The following is a 21,090-nucleotide window of genomic DNA, read 5'->3' as shown; positions in this document are numbered from 1 at the left end:
ACAGCAATGACAAAAGTATACAGAAAATTCTTGTCATGAGTGGGGTCATTATTGTGACTAAACCTGACCATGTGGTCCAGAAGCCTTTTTAACTGGTTTGTAGGAGTACTTTGGAAGAGTTTGGAGAAGGGGCTAGAGAAAGCCTAGGATGCTATAATCAGAAACTAATGAGTGATTCTGATTGGGAGCACAGAAGACCATAATGCTGAGAGGCATATAAAGAGTAAAGACTGTGCTCAGAAGGTTTCAGGTGGAAATGAGGACTCTACTGGGAATTGAATTACAGGTCATTCATTTTATATTCATTCTGTATTTATATAGAATTTGTCTATATTTTGTCCATGTCCTGAATCTTTGAGTGAGGCTAAATTTAAAAGTAATGGACTAGTATGATGGTTCATGCTCATAATCCCAGCACTAGGAAGGCTGAGGCAGGAGGATCAGGAGTTTAAGGCCTGCCCAGGCTTCATAACCCTGTCTCAAAAAATTAATAACACAACACAACATAAAATAGTAACAGACTAACTAATTTGGTAAAGGAGATTGTAAGACAGTGTAGCATTCATGCTGTAGCATGGATACTGCTGGCTGCTTTTTGCCAGGTTTATGGTGAGAACTGAAGGCAAAAATTAGAGAAGACAGACTTGAAAATTTTGCAATTTGACTAGAAAAGCCAGTGAAAAGTCGAGGCTAAGGAAGACATAATTTCTCAAGAAATTAGTGCTGTTAAAAGAAGCCAACTATTTTGGGAGGTTCTGGAAACTTTAGGAGGTGGGGCCTAGCTGCAGAAGGTAGGTCATCAGGGGCATTCCCTTGAAGGTTAAACCAGGTCTCTAGTCCTTGCTCTCTGTTTCCTGTCCTCTATGAGGTAAACAGTTTTCCCCTCCACATGCTTCTGTTGCCATGATGTCTTATCATGGACCCAGCATCAAGTCAGCCAAGGGCTAAATTCTCTCAAACTGTGAGCCAAAATAAATGATTCCTCCTTTAAATTTTCCTTTCAGGTTATTTTTGTCACAGCAATGAGAAAAGTAACTAATATAACATGTCTGGAATCATTTTTTTTGTTGTCACATCTTTGGGGCCATTAGCATCTAGTGGGTAGAGGTCAAAGGGGTCATTACACATCCAACAATGCACAAGACATTCCCCATGACAAAGAATCACCCACCCTACAATGTCCATAATGCTTAGGTTGAGAAACCCTGACCAAAGTAGAATTAGGAAATGCAGTTAGATGTTCATGTGCAAAAGTAATGAAAACTGAACCTGAAAAATATTGGCAGTGTTAATATAAAGAGGGAAGGTTACCTGCAAAAGACGACATGACAAAGTGTGTTTATTGATAGCTTCATGTGTGCCTAGTTTTTTGTTGTTGTTGTTCCCAGTAACAAACAGGACAAACTTCTTGTCCTCATGGAGTGTGTGTTCTAATTGAGAGGACAGACCCTAAAAATAATGCCCTTTTCAGGTTGTCATTATAGTAGTTGTCATGAACTACTTCATTTAATCCTCCCAACACACTTATGAGCTTTGTGCTATCAGAATCCACTGAGGCAAATAGGAGTAAGCAGCTTGCACAAGGTCTCACAGAACTGATCTGGGCGCTTTGTGGCATTTAAATTTCCTCTTATAATTAGATGGACTGTAGAACTTAACTGGTTACAAGATTTGGATAGCACGATTTAATATCTCTTGCTTCTTCATGCACACAGTGGAGGCAATAAATCTCATCTGATATAGATATCACAGAGGGTTGTGAAAACTAATTGCATTAATTTACATATATTACTTAGGACAGTGTTTGGCATACAGTGAAGATGAATAAGTTATATCAGGGAAATGAAAAGTAAAGAATGACTGAGAATTCCACCTAATACCAGTGGTTCTCAAAGTGTTGTTTCTTAGACCAGTGACATCAGCATCCCCAGGTACTTGTTGGAAATGTAAACTCTTGGCCCCCAGCCCAGACCTAACTCTGGGGGTGAGGCCAGAAATCTCCAGTTTAGCCAGTTCTTCAGATGACTCTGATGTGTGTTGACCCTTGAGAACCAAGGAACAACCATTCCGAGGAGGTGATGTTGTAGCTGTGTCACAGGAATGACTCCCAACCTGTGTGAATGTCTCCCCTGACTATAAATGTTAAAAATAAATAAATAAATAAAAATAAAATCAACTCTTTATATGTTTTCCCTTCTCTTTTGCTGCTTCTTTATTTTTACTTGCTTCATGCTCAGCAAATACCTTCTTTTCATCCTGTATGAGCCAGATGTTTTCCCTGATATCCTGAAACACCCAGAACTGTTCTTCATCTTCAGTGAGCTTTGTATCTTTCTTCCCCTTCCTTCCCTCTCTCATTCTTTCCCTTCTTCCATCCTTCAGATTTACTGAACCTTCTAGGGGCTTGAGAGGGCCCTGGTCATATTCTCAAGGTGTCTGCCATCTCGTGGAGAGGCAGAAACAGGTCCCTGCACAGCAGTGGCTTCAGGGTCTGGGGAGAAGGTACACCAGCGAGGTCAGGAGGTCTGAGGCTGGGGAAGCTGTGGGGAACAGGACCAGCTTCTCAAAGGAGGTAACACTTGGTCTGAGACTTGATGAAACAGGAAAAGGACTTGATAAAATAATATTAAAAATCATCTGGAAGAAAACACAAGAGCTATAATATCAAACAATGAATGCTTTTTTAATAACAGCACAAAAGATAATCATGGGAGATACACGGTAATAACAAAGAGAAATGAAAGGACCAACTGAATAAAGGATTACAAAAATGTTCTACTTAGGTCTTTTTTAAAATGAAACCTTGGCAGACCTGAAGTAAATGAACAATCATTGGCCAGAATTAATGAATTATCATTTAAGCATTGTTGAGCACTTTCTAATCATTCTCTGTTAGTGATTTTTTTTTCCTTTTTTTAATTGTTGTGCTGGGGAAACATTGCTGCATTTACAAAAGTTCTTACAATATGTCAAATATGTAACAGTTGAATTCACCCTCTCCTTTATTCTCCTTTATCCCCCACCCCCATTTCTGGAATAGTTTCAACAGGTCTCATTTTTCCATTTCCATTCATATGTACACAGAATTTGTACTACATTCACCCTTCTATATCCTTTCCCCTCCCACTGGCAATAACTCCTCCCACCCCAGACAGGACCTGTTCTGCCCTCCTGTTCTCCAATTTTGCAAAAAAGAGAAAGACACTTTTGTTTGTTTAAGATAGCTACACAGGGAGTTTCCTTGTGACATTTCCATGTATATATGAATTATAATCTGAATTGGTTCCTCTCTTCCATTTTTCTCCTTTCTACCTTAGTCCCTTTCTTACGATGATTTCAGCAGGTTTAAAAATTGGTTTTGTTTTTCTTAATTTGCTGGCAAGTCTTTGTTTACTCTCCTCCTTCTTCCAGGCATGCCTCCTTCCTCCTCTCTCTCCACCATTTCATAAAAATCTTCCCTGTACTTAAGGGCCAGGTCAAAAGGTGCCTTCCTCAAGAGATCTACTCTGTTCCTCCTACTTAGAAGTAATTTCTCTCCCCTAGAAAAACTGTATTGATACTTCTAATCCACTTTAGCACATTTTGCTGCCTTGCAGTTATGACAGAAACAGATTTGCTTTCTGGTAAATGGGAAGTCCTCTGGGATCCGAACAGCCTCATGCCTACATCTTTGTACCACCACAAAGTCTCACACTCATGTGATTAGGGGCAAGCCCCCATGGACAGGATTGCACACTGTGCAGGTTAGAAGACTGGGCCACCATCTCCTACTATATATAACAATGGCACCAGGAGAATTGAATAATTACATTTGTAATATATTCATAAACTTTAATAATGGAAATAGGAAAGAGTAAAGTAATTTGTGATTACTGAGTAAGTTGAAGATAGTGATGGAGATGAGATCTACTATAACAAAGAAAATTTCTTCAATAAAATATAAATAGAATAAATGCAAAAGAGCAACAGAAAAATTATGTGACATCAGATGAAAACATACTGTCTAACTGCATTAAAGCTGTATCCACAAAGTCAGTACCTACATTCCTTCAAAATGCGTAGGTGCAACAAAAGAATACAATAAATATATATATATAGATATAAATATAAAGATAATAAATCACCATGTAAGAAAGATGCACCCTGTTAGCCATTAGCAAACTTCAAATTAAACCAATTAAAGTACATTGTTCTATGCCAATTAAACATTTTTTCTAATGATAAAAATTGATTTTGGCAAGGCTGTCCATCTCTCTCTCTCTCTCTCTCTCTCTCTCTCTCTCTCGCTCATTTCTCCAAAGTCAGAGCTAAGAGAACAGTGAATCCATTAAATCTCTCAGAGGTACAATTTAGAAATATGTAAAAAGAAGAGTCATACCATTACTACTCAGTTATTAAATTTGGAAGAAAATGTAGCAAGGAAATAATCTCCAAAGAGGAAATTTTCTGTTATTAATTATAAAAAATCAGTAAACAGAATGCCTGCCAAGTACTGCTTAAGGTCTGTGATTTTACCCTACTGAAAGCTGACAAGCTGCCCTGTTTCTGTTTCATAGATGCTGGCAGAGGACATGAAACTCCTGGGTCAGAGATAAAGGACTATTACTCTAGGCAAAAGCTCTAGCCAGAGCTTCATGGTTGTTTGCACTGTTCCCCAAGTTTCCCAAAGGCCTGGGGGCATGACAGAAAGGGTCCATGCTGGAATCTTTCACAGGCAGTGCCTGGGTGAGTCCCAGAGGACCACCCAGCCTGGGATTCACCACTTTACTTGTAAGCTTTCCCTCTGCCCTGGAAGGGGGTGGAGGGAGATGCTACCTTATCTTTTAAGGCTTTCCACAAACTCAGCAATGAGAAATGGTCAGGGTAATGAACAGTCCTGGCCTTGTATTCTTTTTTAATGATTTTATTAGCATATAATAGTTGTACAGGGGATATATTGTGATATGTATATGTGTGTTTAAAATATATCTTCACTGGATTTACTCTCTCCATCATTCTCCCTCTTCCTCCCTTCCTACCCTTCTTAGAACAATTTCAACAGGATTCATTCTTTTATTTTAATATATGGATACTAAATGCATCCACCACATACACCCTCATTCCCCCTTTCCATGTGCCCACATCCCTCCCACAGGTACCCATCCCCAGAAAAGTTTTCCCTCCTGCCCTTCATTTTTTAAAAAATTAAATGTATATTAATAGTCTAAAGGGGTCTCTCCTTAGTACTTAAAGTCTGTGTTTATGGTGCTTTTATCAGGTTAACCCCCTCCCCTCTGTTACTTACTCATTACCTACCACCATGCTCTCCTAATACTCAACAGTTTACTATACAGTGCGCTGTATTATAATCATATATAGATAGGTTTGAGTATTTTTCACTTTCTAACATTTTCTTTATCCCTCCAACCTCCTATAGCCCCCTCAGACTCACTAATACAATTTTGTTGTCCCCATCACTATCTGTGTATGTGTGTATGTTTCTATATATACATTTACCTTATAGGTCTAGCTTTCATGTGAGCGAAAACATGTGACTTTTTTTGTTTGGCTTATTTTGCTTAACATGTTCCATCTATCTACCTGCAAACACATAATTTTATTCTTCCTTATGGCTGAACAAAACTCCATTGTGTATATATTCCACACTTTCTTAATCCACTCATCAGTTGTGGGGCATCTGGGATGCTTCCAAAGCTTGGCTATTGTGAACAGTGCTGTAGTAAACATGGGTGTGCAAGTGGCTCCATCATATCCTGGAGCACGTTCTTTTGCATATATCTGGGCTTGCATTCTTGACAGGCTCAACAAGATGTGCAGGTAGACTCAGGCTCACGGATGACCTCACCCAGCAATCTATCATTCATTCATTCATTCATTCAAAAAACTCATTTAAATGTGTTGAGTCACCTACTGTGACACTAAGGATACCACAGATTCCCAGCAGAAGAAGAGTTAACATTTTAGTGGGGAAGGCAGAGAAATGGAAGGAAACTAAATAAACAGTATGATGCCATCTCTGTGAGGAACTGTGAGGTGAAAGGAAGTTGAGTGGTGGGATAGAGAGCATTGTTAAGTAGCGTGATGGGTTGTGGATCCAATGGGCAGGGAAGGCCTGTCTGAGGGGAAGGCATCTAGGCAGAGGGCACACCTGAGAAGGGAGCATACTGTCATGCTCAAGGCAGCAGGAGTCAGTGTAGCTGGACTGCAGTCAGCAGGAGAAGCGAGGTCAGAGGTGAAAGGAGGCTTGGGATTGAGACACAATAGAGTTTTCTAAAGGACAAGCATGTGGACTTTTTATATAAAACTATTTGCATAAAAGAGTTAAATGAAAACCATCATACAGAACCTCCAGTTCAGTATGGAGGGCAGATTGGTGCTCTGGACGAGTGGGGAATTGGGGAATCAGAGAGCTGAAGTCCCACGAACAGTCTCAAAGCACAAGCTTTGAGTCAGCTTGGGCTGCTATAGCAAATATCGTTGATTGGGGGGGAGGGGATTAAACAATAGTAGTTTATTTCTCCCAGTCTGGATTAAAGTGCCAGCTGATCGCTTCCTGGCTTGTGGGCAGGGCCTTTCTGCCGAGTCTTCACATGATGGAGCAAGAGAGTGAGCTCTCTAGTGTCTCTTCTTAAAGGATACAATCCTATCAGGTCAAGGCTTCCCCCTCTATGGCCCTCCGCCCCCATAGGCCTCAGCTCCAAATTCAGTCACATTTGGGGTTAGGATTTCAACATGTAAATTTGGAGGGAGGGGGAATGTAATTCAATTAATTGCAGCAAGCTGGCAAATCTCTCTCCACTTTTTATCTACAGAAGGGAATGATGTCTAAAAAGACTGCTGATAAATTCAACTGTGAAAGTGTGTGAAATAGTATTTTTTACAAGTATTTGAGAGATTAAAACAAAAATATGATATGCATCAAAGATTAGAAGAGAACTGACTCTTAAGGTCTAGACTTGGATTTCAAAAGAGCAGGAACGGTCATTTTTATTGAACACTTACTCAAGCCTGTGTTGCCAGCTCTACCCAACTTGCATTTTACAACAATCTCATGACAAATACAATTATCCCCATTTTTTAAGATGAGAAAACTATATCAGCCTAAGTTTCTCAAAGTTTCCCAAGTGATAAATGATGTGATATAAAAAGTGAAACTATGAAGAGAATATACAGTAGCATGAAAAGTGTTGAGAAATCGACAAAATAAAAAATTGATATTAAGCATGAAAAATGTATGTGGAGAGGAGCAAAACCTGAGCATGAAAGCATGTCATCCATCTGCTGGTGCAATATGAATGTTTGTTCATATTTAATATTTTTGCTCTTCTTACCATGTTTGTTCAAGAAAATGGGGAGAGTATCATTATAAAAGTATTTCAAAGGCTAATCTCCATTTTTCTTTTAAAGGATTCTTCTCATTGCATTAACTCTCTCCAAATCTTCCAAAATCCAGCATCTCCAGGACCAACATCAAACCCTTCTCCTCAGGCAGTTATATTCTGAATGTTTATCTCTTCCCATTTCAACCACATCCATTCCCACAGCAGCCAGACCCACCTGCTTTGATGTTCTGTATCTCAGTTCCTTCCCTACACCTCAGGAAAACTTCAGTAGCCTCCTCCTTCAAGAAGCCTCCCTCAGGGCCCCCATCTCTATGACCCTGAACTGTACCATTTCTGACATTTTTATCAGGGACTTGAGGTTTAAGCCTGTAAATTCAAGTATTTTTACTTTGACTCCCTTGAACCTTGCTTTTTATGTCCTGTAAGTGTGCTGTTCTCGCTGTGTAAGCAAGAACTGTCATACCCAGTAAGAATATAGAAAGGACAGGCTTGTGAGCAGATGAGGAAGGGAAGAGAAAGGAGAAGGACATTCTTGGAGTGTCCTACCTGCAGGACGAGATTGCCCAGCTGCCAAGGGTAGGGTTGCTAGAAGATCAAGGCAAGAAAGTCCCTCTATCTGCTGCAGCTGGGTGGTCTTACCAGAACATTCTTTATGGGAGCTCAGTTTCAGGGCTCAGGGCCCACTGGCTCTAGGGAGCGTCCAGCTTGGTCAGTTCTGCTGCCCTGAAAAGGGAAGAGGAATGTGGGTGGGTTTTGGGTTCCTTGTTTTCTATTCCACTCCTAAGAACAGAGTATAGCTTTAGAGTGATTTAATTATGCACGTTTTAAAAAAGTGTGAAGCTGAAAAGTGTGAGGTTGGTGGAGGATTAGGGTAATTTCATCTTTCTAAACTGTTTTCTAAAGACAGTGTCTGCACAGTCTAGAAAACAAGCATTGATGTGAGCAGGTTCTGTGCAGCAGTCAGTCTGGCAATATGACCTAAAAATGCATTTGGTTTGCTTCTCCAGAAAAACGCCTTTCAGGTTTTTCATCATTAATCAATAAAATACCTGTTAACTATAAAAAATAAAATAAATTGTACGTGTAACAAGAAAAAAAAGTGTTTTCTACCTTTGGCTAAGGGTCAATAAAAATAACTCTAGGGCTGGGGGTGTAGCTCAGTGGTAGCTCATGTACCTAGCATGCACAAGGCCTTGGGTTCATCCCTAGGGCCCCAAAAACTACACCTCCACCCAAACCTTCCAGCTTGAATGTGGAAGACAAAGTGGGGAACATTAGAAACTGAAAAGGGGGTAGGGATGGAGTCATGGGACTTTTGGTGTATTATGGGTGAGGAATGGAGCTAGTGAAGAGGTTAGAAACTCTCTCACTCTGGTCTCTGCCAAACTGATCAAGAGCTATGTTCATTTTGCATGGACCCTGCAGTGAACTTCTTAGGGCACCGCGATGCTCCAGGACAGAAGTGCTGTGGGCGACGCCACAGAGTGGGGATGGGTGAAGGAGTTTTCCATTTCACATACTGCAAGACCTGAGTCTCCTACAGGTAGATTCCAGATTCCACGAAACCAGAACCCATTTGGCCAGGACAGGATGGGACCCGATGTCTTCAATGTCTGACTGAGCTACCAGGAGGGGCAGAGGAACCCGCGGAGGTGGCGAGTAAGAAATTCCTACGTGATTATAAATTTTTCCCGGAGTCTACCTCAGTTAGATTCTCTCTGCTCGCTGAATCACCGAGACGAGCAGGGAGAAAGCTGCAGACCCGACTCTTACTGGTGGATTTTCTAAGCCGCCCCCGCCCTCCCCAGCCCGCACCAAGTGCCCCTCTGCTCTAGCCCCCGCGGGGGAGGGGGTAACTCTGAAAGCCCCGCCCCTGAGTGCGGACACTAAGCCGCGCTCTCGGGTTCCCAGCCATCTGACACAGGTTGCCCCAGGGACAACGACGCGAGATACTAAGGGCTGGCGCGCCTTAGTGGAGCTGGACTTATCCCCCCTCCCCACCCGCACACACACACTTTTGCAAAAGAGGATCCCTGAGGGTTCCAGGCACAAGTGCCAAAGGGAGGCTGCAGCCCAAAAGAGGAACCAGGGTAGGGCGACCGAGACCTCTCTCTGTCCTTCCTTGGCACTCAGTGCCCCTCCTACTTATCCACTTTAACGGTCCACGCCGAGCTCCCGGACAACGCGTGCATTCCTGCCCAGCAACCCAAGCCAGCGCGCCATGGAAGCCTCTAACCTCTCAGCTTCCACCACCGGCGTCGCCCTTCTCCTGGGACTGGAGATCTGCAGCGGTAGCCCAAGCCCCGGCGGGGTCGTTGGATCGACTCCAGGTGGCGCCGTCCTGCCTGGCCGGGAGCCTCCCTTCTCCGTCTTCACGGTGCTGGTGGTGTCGCTCCTGGTATTGCTGATCGCTGCCACTTTCTTGTGGAATCTGCTGGTACTGGTCACCATCTTACGCGTCCGTGCCTTCCATCGTGTGCCGCATAACTTGGTGGCCTCGACGGCCATATCGGACGTACTAGTGGCAGCCCTGGTCATGCCACTGAGCCTGGTGAGCGAGCTGTCGGCTGGACGACGTTGGCAGCTGGGCAGGAGTCTGTGCCACGTGTGGATCTCCTTCGACGTACTGTGCTGCACTGCCAGCATCTGGAACGTGGCAGCCATCGCCCTGGACCGCTACTGGACCATTACGCGGCACCTGCAGTACACGCTGCGCACCCGCCGGCGTGCCGCCACGCTCATGATTGCGCTCACTTGGGCGCTGTCGGCTCTCATCGCTCTCGCCCCGCTGCTGTTTGGTTGGGGCGAGGCGTATGACGCTGGGCTTCAGCGCTGCCAGGTGAGCCAAGAACCCTCCTACGCCGTGTTCTCCACTTGTGGCGCCTTTTACCTGCCCCTTGGCGTGGTGCTATTTGTCTACTGGAAGATCTACAAGGCGGCTAAGTTTCGCTTCGGCCGCCGCCGGGCTGTGCTGCCGTTGCCCGCCACCATGCAGGTGAGGGACCAGCTGTGGTGTTGGGTATCCGTGACGCTGTGAGAGTAGGAAGTCTGGGGAAAGGAAGAGTGGGTGGAAGCTTGTATACGAGGAACGCGCGACAATGTTGACCGCCAACGCACCTGCAGGGCACCAGGAGTTTGCCATCTGCTAGTTAGAAGAGCACACAGAGCGGTTTATCGCTTGCACTTCTGGCGCGCACGCGCAAAGGGTCACCACTTCCGTGGTGCGAGCCTGGGAAAGGGTTTCATCCTCTGCATACTAGGGCTGGAACCCAAGCTGACATTGCTATTCCTTGGAAAGGAAGAGGGCTTGCATGTGCAGCCTTTCTGGATAGGTCACATCTAATTAGATGCGCTCGCTGTGTCTTTCCCCCCTGGAGTGGTTGTGTCCAGGTCAGGCTTGGAGCGGTCAATTGCTAGGTTCTGGCAAGACCAGAGTGTGTAGGACTGTGGTGAACTGGAATTAGTCTTGCTACATGTCTGTGCCCATTCGCCCTTTATTGTCTGTCTCCCCCAGACCCCAATGCAGTGACCTTACTCATCAGCCCTAACTGACTCCGTCCCTACCAGGGGAAAAAATGAGAATAAAAAAATCCAAGTATCATTTTCTTTGGTTATCCCAATCTCAGTGCAATACTCTAGTGAGATGGGGGAAAAACAGAATTGTGGGATGCAATCCCAGTTTGAGATATCCCATGCTTAATATCCGTGTGTCTTGTTTCCTTGTCTTTAAGCAAGTTAATTCCTACTTCATAAAGGTCTGGGTGAGAAGTACATGAAATGAAGAATGTAAGGTACCCGGCACAGTGCCTGGCAGAACTGGCTAGAGTAAAGGAGATAACCAGGTGTTTACTGATAATCTGTAAAGAAGGGACAATCTCATTGGAAATGAATGAGATGAAGAAACTTGGTAGACCTCTGGATATAAATTACTATTCTGTGTGGAGCTTTTTGTCCTTGGCTAGGCCTAATAGATGCTATTGACCATCTAACCCTAGAATTCCAACTCTTTTTTTTTTTTTTAGGAGTCTATGCTTGAGGCAGCAAGCTCCTAGTCCTAGAGAACAATAGGATTCATTGTCCTTTTTAAAATACAATATATAGACCTGGAGAAGAGATGTAATAGAGGGGAACAGACAGGGCAAGTAAATCTTTTGTTATTCGTTTTGTTTTAATTTTAGAAAATTAACCCAGATACTTAGGCTACCAGACAAGAACCTGTGCTTTTAAAAGCAGGCTCTTTTTCTTTTTAATTAAATGATAGAGAAATTTTTAACATAAAATAGGAATGTCAAGACTATAATTGGAAAGTGTTGGGAGGGAGAGCATTATTCAGAATTAATGATTTCTTTGAAAGGTCCCTCGGAAATGCCTACAGTGATTATAGCTTTTCTGTCTGATGCTGAGGTAGAGCTGACTTTTAATAGCTACATCAATCCAGTGTACACACAGAGAAATGGATGCCGGAAAGGCTTTACTATTCATTTTTGACAGACTCCTTTTAGGAAGGTGACATAAAGAAGAGGCGACCAGATGGGAGACTGGCCAATCAGGAGTGGCTGGTGATGCAAAGATTTCCAGGAAGCAGGGACAGTGCTATGGTCTCATCACTCCTGGCAGCTGGGACCTGGGCAAGCCCTCCTCCAGTCTGAGCCTCAACTTCTGTAATATACATAATTGGTCCATAATGTCTAAGAGCCTTGAATCACAGGGTGCTGGGACAGTATATGAGATAGTGTTCTAGAGCAACCCTTTTCTTTGGGCTCCATCAAGCCCTCACTCAAAATCCCAAGTAATGTTCCTTAATTAGCATTTGCAAGCCCTCTGGCTACAAGACACCAAAAACAGATTTTTAAAATAAAGTGCCAGAAATACTTTTTCTGTACTCTCTTCCCACCTGCTTTTTTTCTGCACACCAGGGGAAAGGAATTGGATTGAATTTAAGTGCTGCAAAGTGTCTAACTGCTTTCTGGGGGTGGCAGAGTCTCTGAAGATGAGATTGTGTACATCCTTCGTCTTTTGTAAGAATTCTATGGCTGGGACCCAACTTGAAAATATTATCAGAAAAGAATCTGCAACAGCTCCTGAACAGTGATTTATCCTTTGCTGGAAAATGCAGTTTTTGAAAATAAAGAAGGAAAAAATATTGACTCAGTGAATTCTGTCTTCCAGGCACTGTTTTTGATGCTTTAAATTCACCTCTTATTGAATACTCATGATCTAACAAAGTTTGTCACCCACTATCTCTAACAGTCAGGATATGCTATAACATATAACCCCCAAGCAAACAGAAGTTTATTTCACTCTCATGCAAAGTTCAGCATGGGTCTTTTGGCTTCCTGCATAAGTTTCCTGCAGGCAGTAACTCTTGGATTTGGGCCAGTTGTCATTTTTTAGCTATGCTATCTTGAATATGTGGCTTCTAAAATTGCTGTGGAAGTAGGAGAGATATGGAGATTGACCAGCTTTTAACTATCTTCTCTGAAGTTGACACACCACTTCCCACTTCTGTCCAGTCTTTTAGGAAGCTTTTGGCTACTGTGAACTTGAGGAAAGCACACTGATATTTGATGAGCCCTCATTTTACAGATGAGAAACTGAAAGCACAAAAAGTTAGTCCATCCAATACCACATAGCTATCAGATGGAGAAGCTGATGTCTGCACCAGATCTAGAATCACTGCTGTTTTCATTGCTTTTTCTTTACTGCATGGTATTTCCAGGCACTAATCTGAGGTCTTTCCCTCGGCCCATGCATACATCACTTGGAAAGGAATGAGGCAGCATTTCCCAGTCAAGGAAGAGTCCAAAACTATTCATATGAACTCCCCTTTCCAGGAGAGCTGAAGGCAGCTGGCACTTCTCTTAGGAAGCAGGTTTAATTCTTAATTTGGTGCCCTTTCTATTAACCTCATCCACACTGAGATACTAAGTCCTACACAGAGTATAATCAGCTCCCTACCCAAAGCAACCCCCATGGGTTATGCTGTTATGATTGTCTCCTACTGCCCAGCACCCTTTACTTGTTAGGAAGAGAAAAAAAACAAAGTCAACAGAGGTGATTTAAAAATATCATGTCAAATATTTTGCAGCTTATTTTTAAAATTCTTGTCAATTGCTTGTTTGATTTCTGTGCACAAGTTGGTACTGGACCTGGTTATCCATCAAAATAGGCCCACTACCAAGAGTGACAAATGTTTCAGGGGCAAATGACAATGTTTTAATTTTAACTTCTTTTAAAATTAGAAGAAAACTCAATGTAATAATAATTCATATGTAATAATGAATCCAGATTTGATTGTATTCATTTTTATAATAGTATGGTCATACAATATAATTTTAAATATTTTTAACGAAGGAAGGGGCCCATGGAAGCAAAGATGCCTATGGCCCCCGGTAGTCAGATACCCTTGGTACCTTTCACGCATTGTCAGTCCACAAGCATGTATTTAAAGAGTGTACACAGTGGTAAGAGCATGAGATCTGGAAACAAGAAGACCTGGATTTTAATTCTTTTTGTGCCTTTCATTAGCAGGTTAGCCAAATAACTTAATCTAAGTCTGCATTTCTCCCATATGCAAAGTGAAAATATTACTGTCTCATACTACACATTTTTTTTCTTTTGGCAGTACTGGGGGGGTTTGAACTCAGGGCATCACACTTGCTAGGCAGGCACTCTACCACTTGAGACACTCAGCTGGCCCTTTGTGCTATACATGTAAAGAGTAAATAGTGTATGTGGAATACTTAACTAGTAAACTATAAATGATAGCTGTTGTATTACTTTCATTATAATTTTTTTAATCTTTTTACAAAGTATAAGTAATAAAATTATTTTATTTCCCTTACTGCTATTACTTACCATTTTTGTTTGTGTAGCAAGTTATCTCAAAGCTTAGTGGCTTCAAAAAATAAATGTGTTAGCTCACAGTTAACATTAGGAACAATGTAGTTGGGTAGTTCTGGCCCAAGGTCTCCCATGGTTGTCATCAAGAGGTCACATGAAGGTCAGTTACTGGAAGGCTTGGTTGGAGCTGGAGGTTTTGCTTCCAGCGTGACTGACTCACATACTAATGGCAGTAGACCGCAGTTCCATGCCAAAAGAACATCTTCATAGGGTTGCCTGAGTGTCATCTCAACATGGCCTGTTGTTTCTCTCAGAGCAAGCAATCCAAGAGAACAAGGCAAGGACAAAACTACAATACCTTTTATGATCTTGGAAGTCATATATGATCACTTCCACATATCCTATTCATTAGAAGTAAGTCACTAAATCCAGCCTACACTCCAGGCAAAGGGAATTAGGATGCACCCTTGGGAGAAGTGTCAGTCAACTGGTGGACATTTTGAACATGATGATTGAGTATGGTAGCCTCTGAGGTTCCAAAGAATGAGCAAGCAGGGCTCTGCTTTGAATGGGATTGATTTTAGTAGACTACAACTATAAAATTAATACATGCAATGACTTCTCTGCCAGAAGTCACAATGTTTCCTAAAAGATTGAATAGTGAATGAAGAACCACTTTATAATGTGAAGGACAAAATAAATGCATAATACTGAACTACAAGGTTTATGTCAAATTGGCGCTTGGTTTTACAAAGATGTGAGTTCTAAACCAATCCTCTATATTGACATTTTTTTGGAACCATGACCTGCTGCTATAAAGTTTATGTGTTGTAAGCACTGAGTAACCTGAAATCTGTACAGAGTGCATTGTTTATTTAAAATTCACAAATAATAAATGAATAAATGTATATATTTATAGGAGTTCTGTTAGTTTTCCAATGCTGTAATGAAATACCTGAAGCCAAGTAACTTACAAAAAGTAGATTCCTTTAGCTCACAGTTTTGGAGACTGAAAGTCCAAAAAGTATTGCACTAGAACTGCTAATGGTCCCCACTGGTTGCATCACCTCATGACAGATGGTATCATGGCAGGAGCACATGGACATGGGACAAGATGGGAAGTCAGAATCAAGTCCAAGAGGGGCTGTTCATTTAGAAGAACCCACTCTCAAGAACTGCAGTCCCACAGGAGAACCCAGTCCTTCTGAGGACATGCCCCACAATGACCTAATGACCTCCCACTAGGCCTCACTCTTAAGGGTTCCTCCACTTCTCACCATGGACACACTGGGAACCAACCTTCCAACATATGAACTCTTCAGGACAAACGACATCCACACCACAGTAGGTACAATGTTATCACACACACACACACACACACACACACACGCACATGCACACAGTGGAACGATTATATCAACCCAATTAACATATTCATCACCTCACATATTATTCTTAATAGTATGGACACTTAACATCTATTAGCAATTAAAAATATATAACAAAATGTATGATATATTTATTTATTGATTTGTTTATGATGGACCATCCTTGCATCTCAGGGATGAGTCCCACCTGAAAATGGTAAATGATCCTTTTAATGTTTTATTGAACTTGTTAATGTTTTGTTGAGGATTTTTGCATCTGTATTCTTCAGGGATATTGGCCTGTAATTTTCTTTTCTTATAGTGCCCTTGTCCAAGCCTGTCATGTTTTTGTTGCTTGTCCAGTGCTTACTTCTCCTGTGGACCACCTAAAGCCTAAATAGCTGGTGGTATTGTAGATACAGCCACCCAACTGGGGTTCAGATACGGAAAGAGGACAATAGAGAATCAACACTTTTGTTCTAATTCTGGCTACTAAAAACCTGTGAGCTTAAACACACCGTGATGCTGTGCTAAAAAGTTATTTTAATTAGAATATTAAATTTTCTGAATCAAATTGTATTCCTGGAAATAAACCTCTGACTTCGGTTTTGATTTTTTTAAGACAAGCACCTAATAGTTTGAGAATTGGTATGCTAAGGAGCATTTCCTCTGCTTTTTCAGAAATACCTCTAACTCTCCATTCTCTATAAAATTCTCCCTTCCTCCTCTTCATCATTATTTTGTCTTTCCTTTTTCACTTCCATTTCTCTTTTCTCTCCTATTAGATTATTGGGAGAGTGGAAGGGGGAAAGAGAAACAAAGAGGATGTAGACAAGCATGGTACAGGAATTGTGTGTTTTCACAAATGACCTTGCAGTAAGCTAGTTCTTAAATCTGTATAGTTTCTGGAGAAGGTTGAGCCTCTCAGTGGAAAGATGCAAACTCCAAATTTCTTAATTTTCTGGTAGATCACATAATTTCTTGAAAAGTAAAGAAAGCTCTGAACTTGCTGCATAGTAAGGTATGTAGCTGCTAGCTCACTCAATTTGCATGCCCTTCCCTGGAGAATGATGCTCACTTGGCCTTCTTGCTGGCTCATCTCAGGGATGGAACCCATAGTGCAGTAGTAACCAGGACTGTCTGAGGCAGGGATGGCCCTCATTTGTGGTGATATGGCCTAGTAAAAGGCATATCAAAACACTGAGGCTGGACAATGCATCTACAAAAGACAAAATCTCCATTTGCTCCCATTCAACTTCTCTGTGTGGCCAAGGAGCCCAGAGACCTAAATAAGAATTGTGGATTCGACAGAGGACCTTCCATTGACATGGACACGTAAAAGGGAATGATTTTTAGATCATATGATATTAAAGCTGAAAACACAAAAGTAAATTTACCTGAATTCCCTTGATTATATTTCTCCCTTCTTAGCATCAATTCCAGTGGATACATAGTCATGCCAGAGTGATTAAATAACCAACAGCAATAAAAAAATCCATTATTCCAAATATCAGAATTATAACAACTGTTCCCTAAGTCATGACCATACCCAAAAGCAAAAAAGCATATTCTGTTGTGTATTCTATTAGACGATAAGGGAACAGTTTATTTGCATCAAGCCTAACAATGCTCTGCTTTTATTTTTGAAATAATCTTTATTTGGTTGGTTTCTTTTGCACAAGAGAAGCATCTGAGAAAATTTCCTGTTCTAGGTTGTCAGACAAGCTAGACAACTTCTGTTTATTTTGGGTGATATTTTTATTAGTTATCTCTTGAAAGTACTTATATATAGAAATCAGACTTGGAGCTTGGCTATTGAAGAGAAAATGAAACTCCATTGCTCTAAGCCCTGACTTGAGGGCTCTGGTTAGAAACAGAGCATTCTAGTTATAACCCAGCTTCCCTTCAACCCTGATTGGGACGCTCTTAACGTCTCTCCCTTCTCACGGATTTTTAAAAATCTTTTATTCATATGTGCATACAATGTTTGGGTCATTTCTCCCTTTCCCTCCTCCCACCCCCCTCCCCTCCCTTTCCCCCTTCGCTTTCAGGCAGGAACTGTTCTGCCCTTATCTCTAATTTTGTTGAAGAGAGAGTATAAACAATAATAAGAAGGACAAAGCATTTTTGCTAGTTGAGATAAGGATAGCCATACCGATTCCTAGCATTGCTTCCATGTACATATGTGTTACATTCTAAGTTGATTCTTCTCGAACTGACCTTTTCTCAGCTCCTGGTCCCCTTCTCCTATTGGCCTCTGTCGCTTTAAAGTTTCTGCATTAGTTCCTTTGCATTCAGGACATCAGATAGTATCATGTTTTTTGGGTTTCTTACTTATCCTCATACCTCCCTTGTGTGCTCTTGCCTTACCATGTGACCCAAGTCCAACCACATTGCTGTATTTTTGCTCTTGATCTAAAGTCCACATATGAGGGAGAACATATGATTTCTGGTCTTCTGAGCCTGGCTAATCTCGTTCAGGATGATGTTCTTCAGTTCCATCCATTTACTTGCAAATGATAAGATTTCAATCTTCTTCATGGCTGAGTAAAATTCCATTGTAAATAAATACATTTTCTTCTTTTTTTTTTAATTTGAGACTTTTTTTTATTCATATGTGCATACAATGCTTGGGTCATTTCTCCCCCCTCCCCCCACCCCCTCCCTTACCACCCACCCCGCCCCGTCCCTCTCCCCCCCATCCCCTCAATACCCAGCAGAAACTATTTTGCCCTTATCTCTAATTTTGTTGAGAGTATAAGTCATAATAGGAAGGAACAAGGGTTTTTGCTAGTTGAAATAAGGATAGCTATACAGGGAGTTGACTCACATTAATTTCCTGTGCGTATGTGTTACCTTCTAGGTTAATTCTTCTTGATTTAACCTTTTCTCTAGTTCCTGGTCCCCTTTTCCTATTGGCCTCAGTTGCTTTTAAGGTATCTGCTTTAGTTTCTCTTCGTTGAGGGCAACAAATGCTATCTATTTTTTTAGGTGTCTTACCTATCCTCATATCTCCCTTGTGTACTCTCGCTTTAATCTTGTGATCAAAGTCCAATCACCTTGTTGTGTTTGCCCTTGATCTAATGTCCGCATATGAGGGAGAACATAAGATTTTTGGTCTTTTGGGCCAGGCTAACCTCACTCAGAATGATGTTCTCCAATTCCATCCATTTACCAGCGAATGATAACATTTTGTTCTTTTTCATGGCTGAGTAAAATTCCATGTGTATAAATACCACATTTTCTTAATGCATTCATCAGTGCTGGGGCATCTTGGCTGTTTCCATAACTTGGCTATTGTGAATAGTGCCGCAATAAACATGGGTGTGGCAGGTGCCTCTGCAGTAACCTGTGTTACATTCCTTTGGGTTTATCCACAGGAGTGGGATTGCTGGATCATATGGCAGATCTATGTTTAGATTCTTAAGAAGCTTCCAAATTTTTTTCCAGAGTGGTTGCACTAGTTTGCATTCCCACCAGCAGTGTAAGAGGGTTCCTTTTTCCCCACATCCTCAGCAACACCTATTGTTGGTGGTGTTTCTAATGATGGCTATTCTAACAGGGATGAGGTGGAATCTTAGTGTGGTTTTGATTTGCATTTTCCTTTATGGCTAGAGATGGTGAGCATTTTTTCATGTGTTTTTTTTTTGGCCATTTCAATTTCTTCTTTTGAGAAAGTTCTGTTTAGTTCAGTTGCCCATTTCTCTGTTGGTTCATTAATTTTGGGAGAGTTTAGTTTTTTGAACTCCCTGTATAGTCTGGTTATCAGTCCTTTGTCTGATTTGTAGCTGACAAATATTTTCTCCCACTCTGTGGGTGGTCTCTTCAGTTTAGAGACCATTTCTTTTGTTGTCCCACAGATGTTGTAGGGCTTGCTTAGACACTAAGATTAGGGAGTTACCTGACATCAGCCATATAGAGAGTCTTGCTGTACTAGGTTTCTGCAAACTGGTCAGTTCTGAAAGTAGTTAGGAATCCTTCTCCCCCTTTCTGTTTTTCTTTTCTGCTTCTAATTATTAAAATGTTTATATGATATTAGAGAATTACAAATGTTTATAGGTTGTTTGTGTGGCTTTTTTTTACAGAAAGAAGAATGGGGGACATTAAGTGGATATTTATTTAGGTCCTATCCTGTACTAATGTCTCATTGTAATCCTCACAATATGCCTAAGACTTGATCACCAGAGATCAAGTGTGGAATTTTCCACTTGTGGTGTCATATAAATGCTCAAGAAGTTTTGGATTTGGGGGCATTTTGGATTTCATATTTTTGGATTACAGGTGCTCAAGGAGTAAGATCTTAAGGTTTTGCTGTAAGGATGAATTTGTGGCATTCACTGCAAGTGTTCAGCACAGTGTCTGGTTGGTTTGAAGGTACTTCTTTATTTTATTTGTGTATATTAGTTGTACAAAGAGGTTTCATTGTGATATTTCCATATATGCATAGAATATACTTTAATTATACTCATCCCTTCTTTTACTCTTTCTTATCTCCCCTGCTTACCTCTCGCTTTTTTACAACTCAGTGGGTTCTATTATGCTATTTTCATACATGCATATAATGTACTTTGATCATATTTGCCCCCATTTCCCTTTCACTGGTCACCCCACAAATAGTCCCCCTTTTACACACACACACACACACACACACACAAACATACACACACACTAGATCTAGATTCCACACATGAGAAAAAAATGTGAAATTTGTCTTTCTGAATCTGGCTTGTTTTGCTTAACCTAATCTCTAATTCTATCCATTTTTCTTCAAATGTCATAATTTCATTCTTATTTCTGTCTGAATGCTCCATTGTATGTGCATGCCATATTATCCGTTCATCAACTGGTGGGCATCTAGGCTGATTCCATAGCTTGGCTATTGTGAATAGTGCTGCAATAAACATGGGTGTGCAGGTGTCTCTAGTGTATGCTGACTTACGTTCCTTAGATATATACCCAGGAGTGAAATAGCAGGATCATATGTTACTTCAAATTTTGGTTTTTGGAGGAACTTCCATAGTGATTTATATAGAGGTTGCACTAAGTTACATTCTCACCAATAGTATATGAGGGTTCCTTTTTTACCACATCCTCACCAGCATTTGTTGTTATTTATTTTCTTGAAGATAGCCATTCTGACTGGGGTAAGATGGAATCTCAGTTATTTTTTAGGTGGAACCTGGTGTTTGACCTGACACTTGAGTCACAACTCCAGGACCCTTAGTGATTGCATTTTCATTATGATTAAGGACATTCAATATATCTTCATGTATTTATTTGCCATTTATACATCTTTTTTTGAGAACTCTCTTCAATTCATTTGCTCACTTGCTACTAGATTATTTGTTCTTTCAGTTTTTAATTTTTTGAGCTCTTCATATATTTTGGATAATAACCTTTTATCAGATGAATAGCAGGCATAGATTTTCTTCCATCTGTCAGCTGGGTCTTCATTCCAGTGATTGTTTCCTTTGGTGTGCAGAAGTCTTTTAGTTTGGTGTAATACCATTTGTCAATTCTTGCTCTTATTTCCTGAG

General features: G+C 41.2%; 1 protein-coding gene across 1 annotated transcript in view; it reads left to right on the top strand.

Moving 5' to 3' along the window:
• Positions 1–9,193: 9,193 nt before the first annotated feature.
• The window catches only part of LOC109691844 (5-hydroxytryptamine receptor 5B), a 49,908-nt gene continuing 38,011 nt past the window's right edge, over positions 9,194–21,090 (top strand). The window contains exon 1 of the mRNA XM_074070572.1: positions 9,194–10,338. Within this exon, the coding sequence (XP_073926673.1) occupies positions 9,565–10,338 (774 nt within the window). The 5' untranslated portion in view covers positions 9,194–9,564. The remainder of the gene's footprint in view (positions 10,339–21,090) is intronic.

The sequence above is a fragment of the Castor canadensis genome, chromosome 4 (assembly GCF_047511655.1).
Source record: "Castor canadensis chromosome 4, mCasCan1.hap1v2, whole genome shotgun sequence".
Lineage (NCBI taxonomy): Eukaryota > Metazoa > Chordata > Mammalia > Rodentia > Castoridae > Castor > Castor canadensis.
This window is presented reverse-complemented; position numbering and strand designations above follow the sequence as displayed.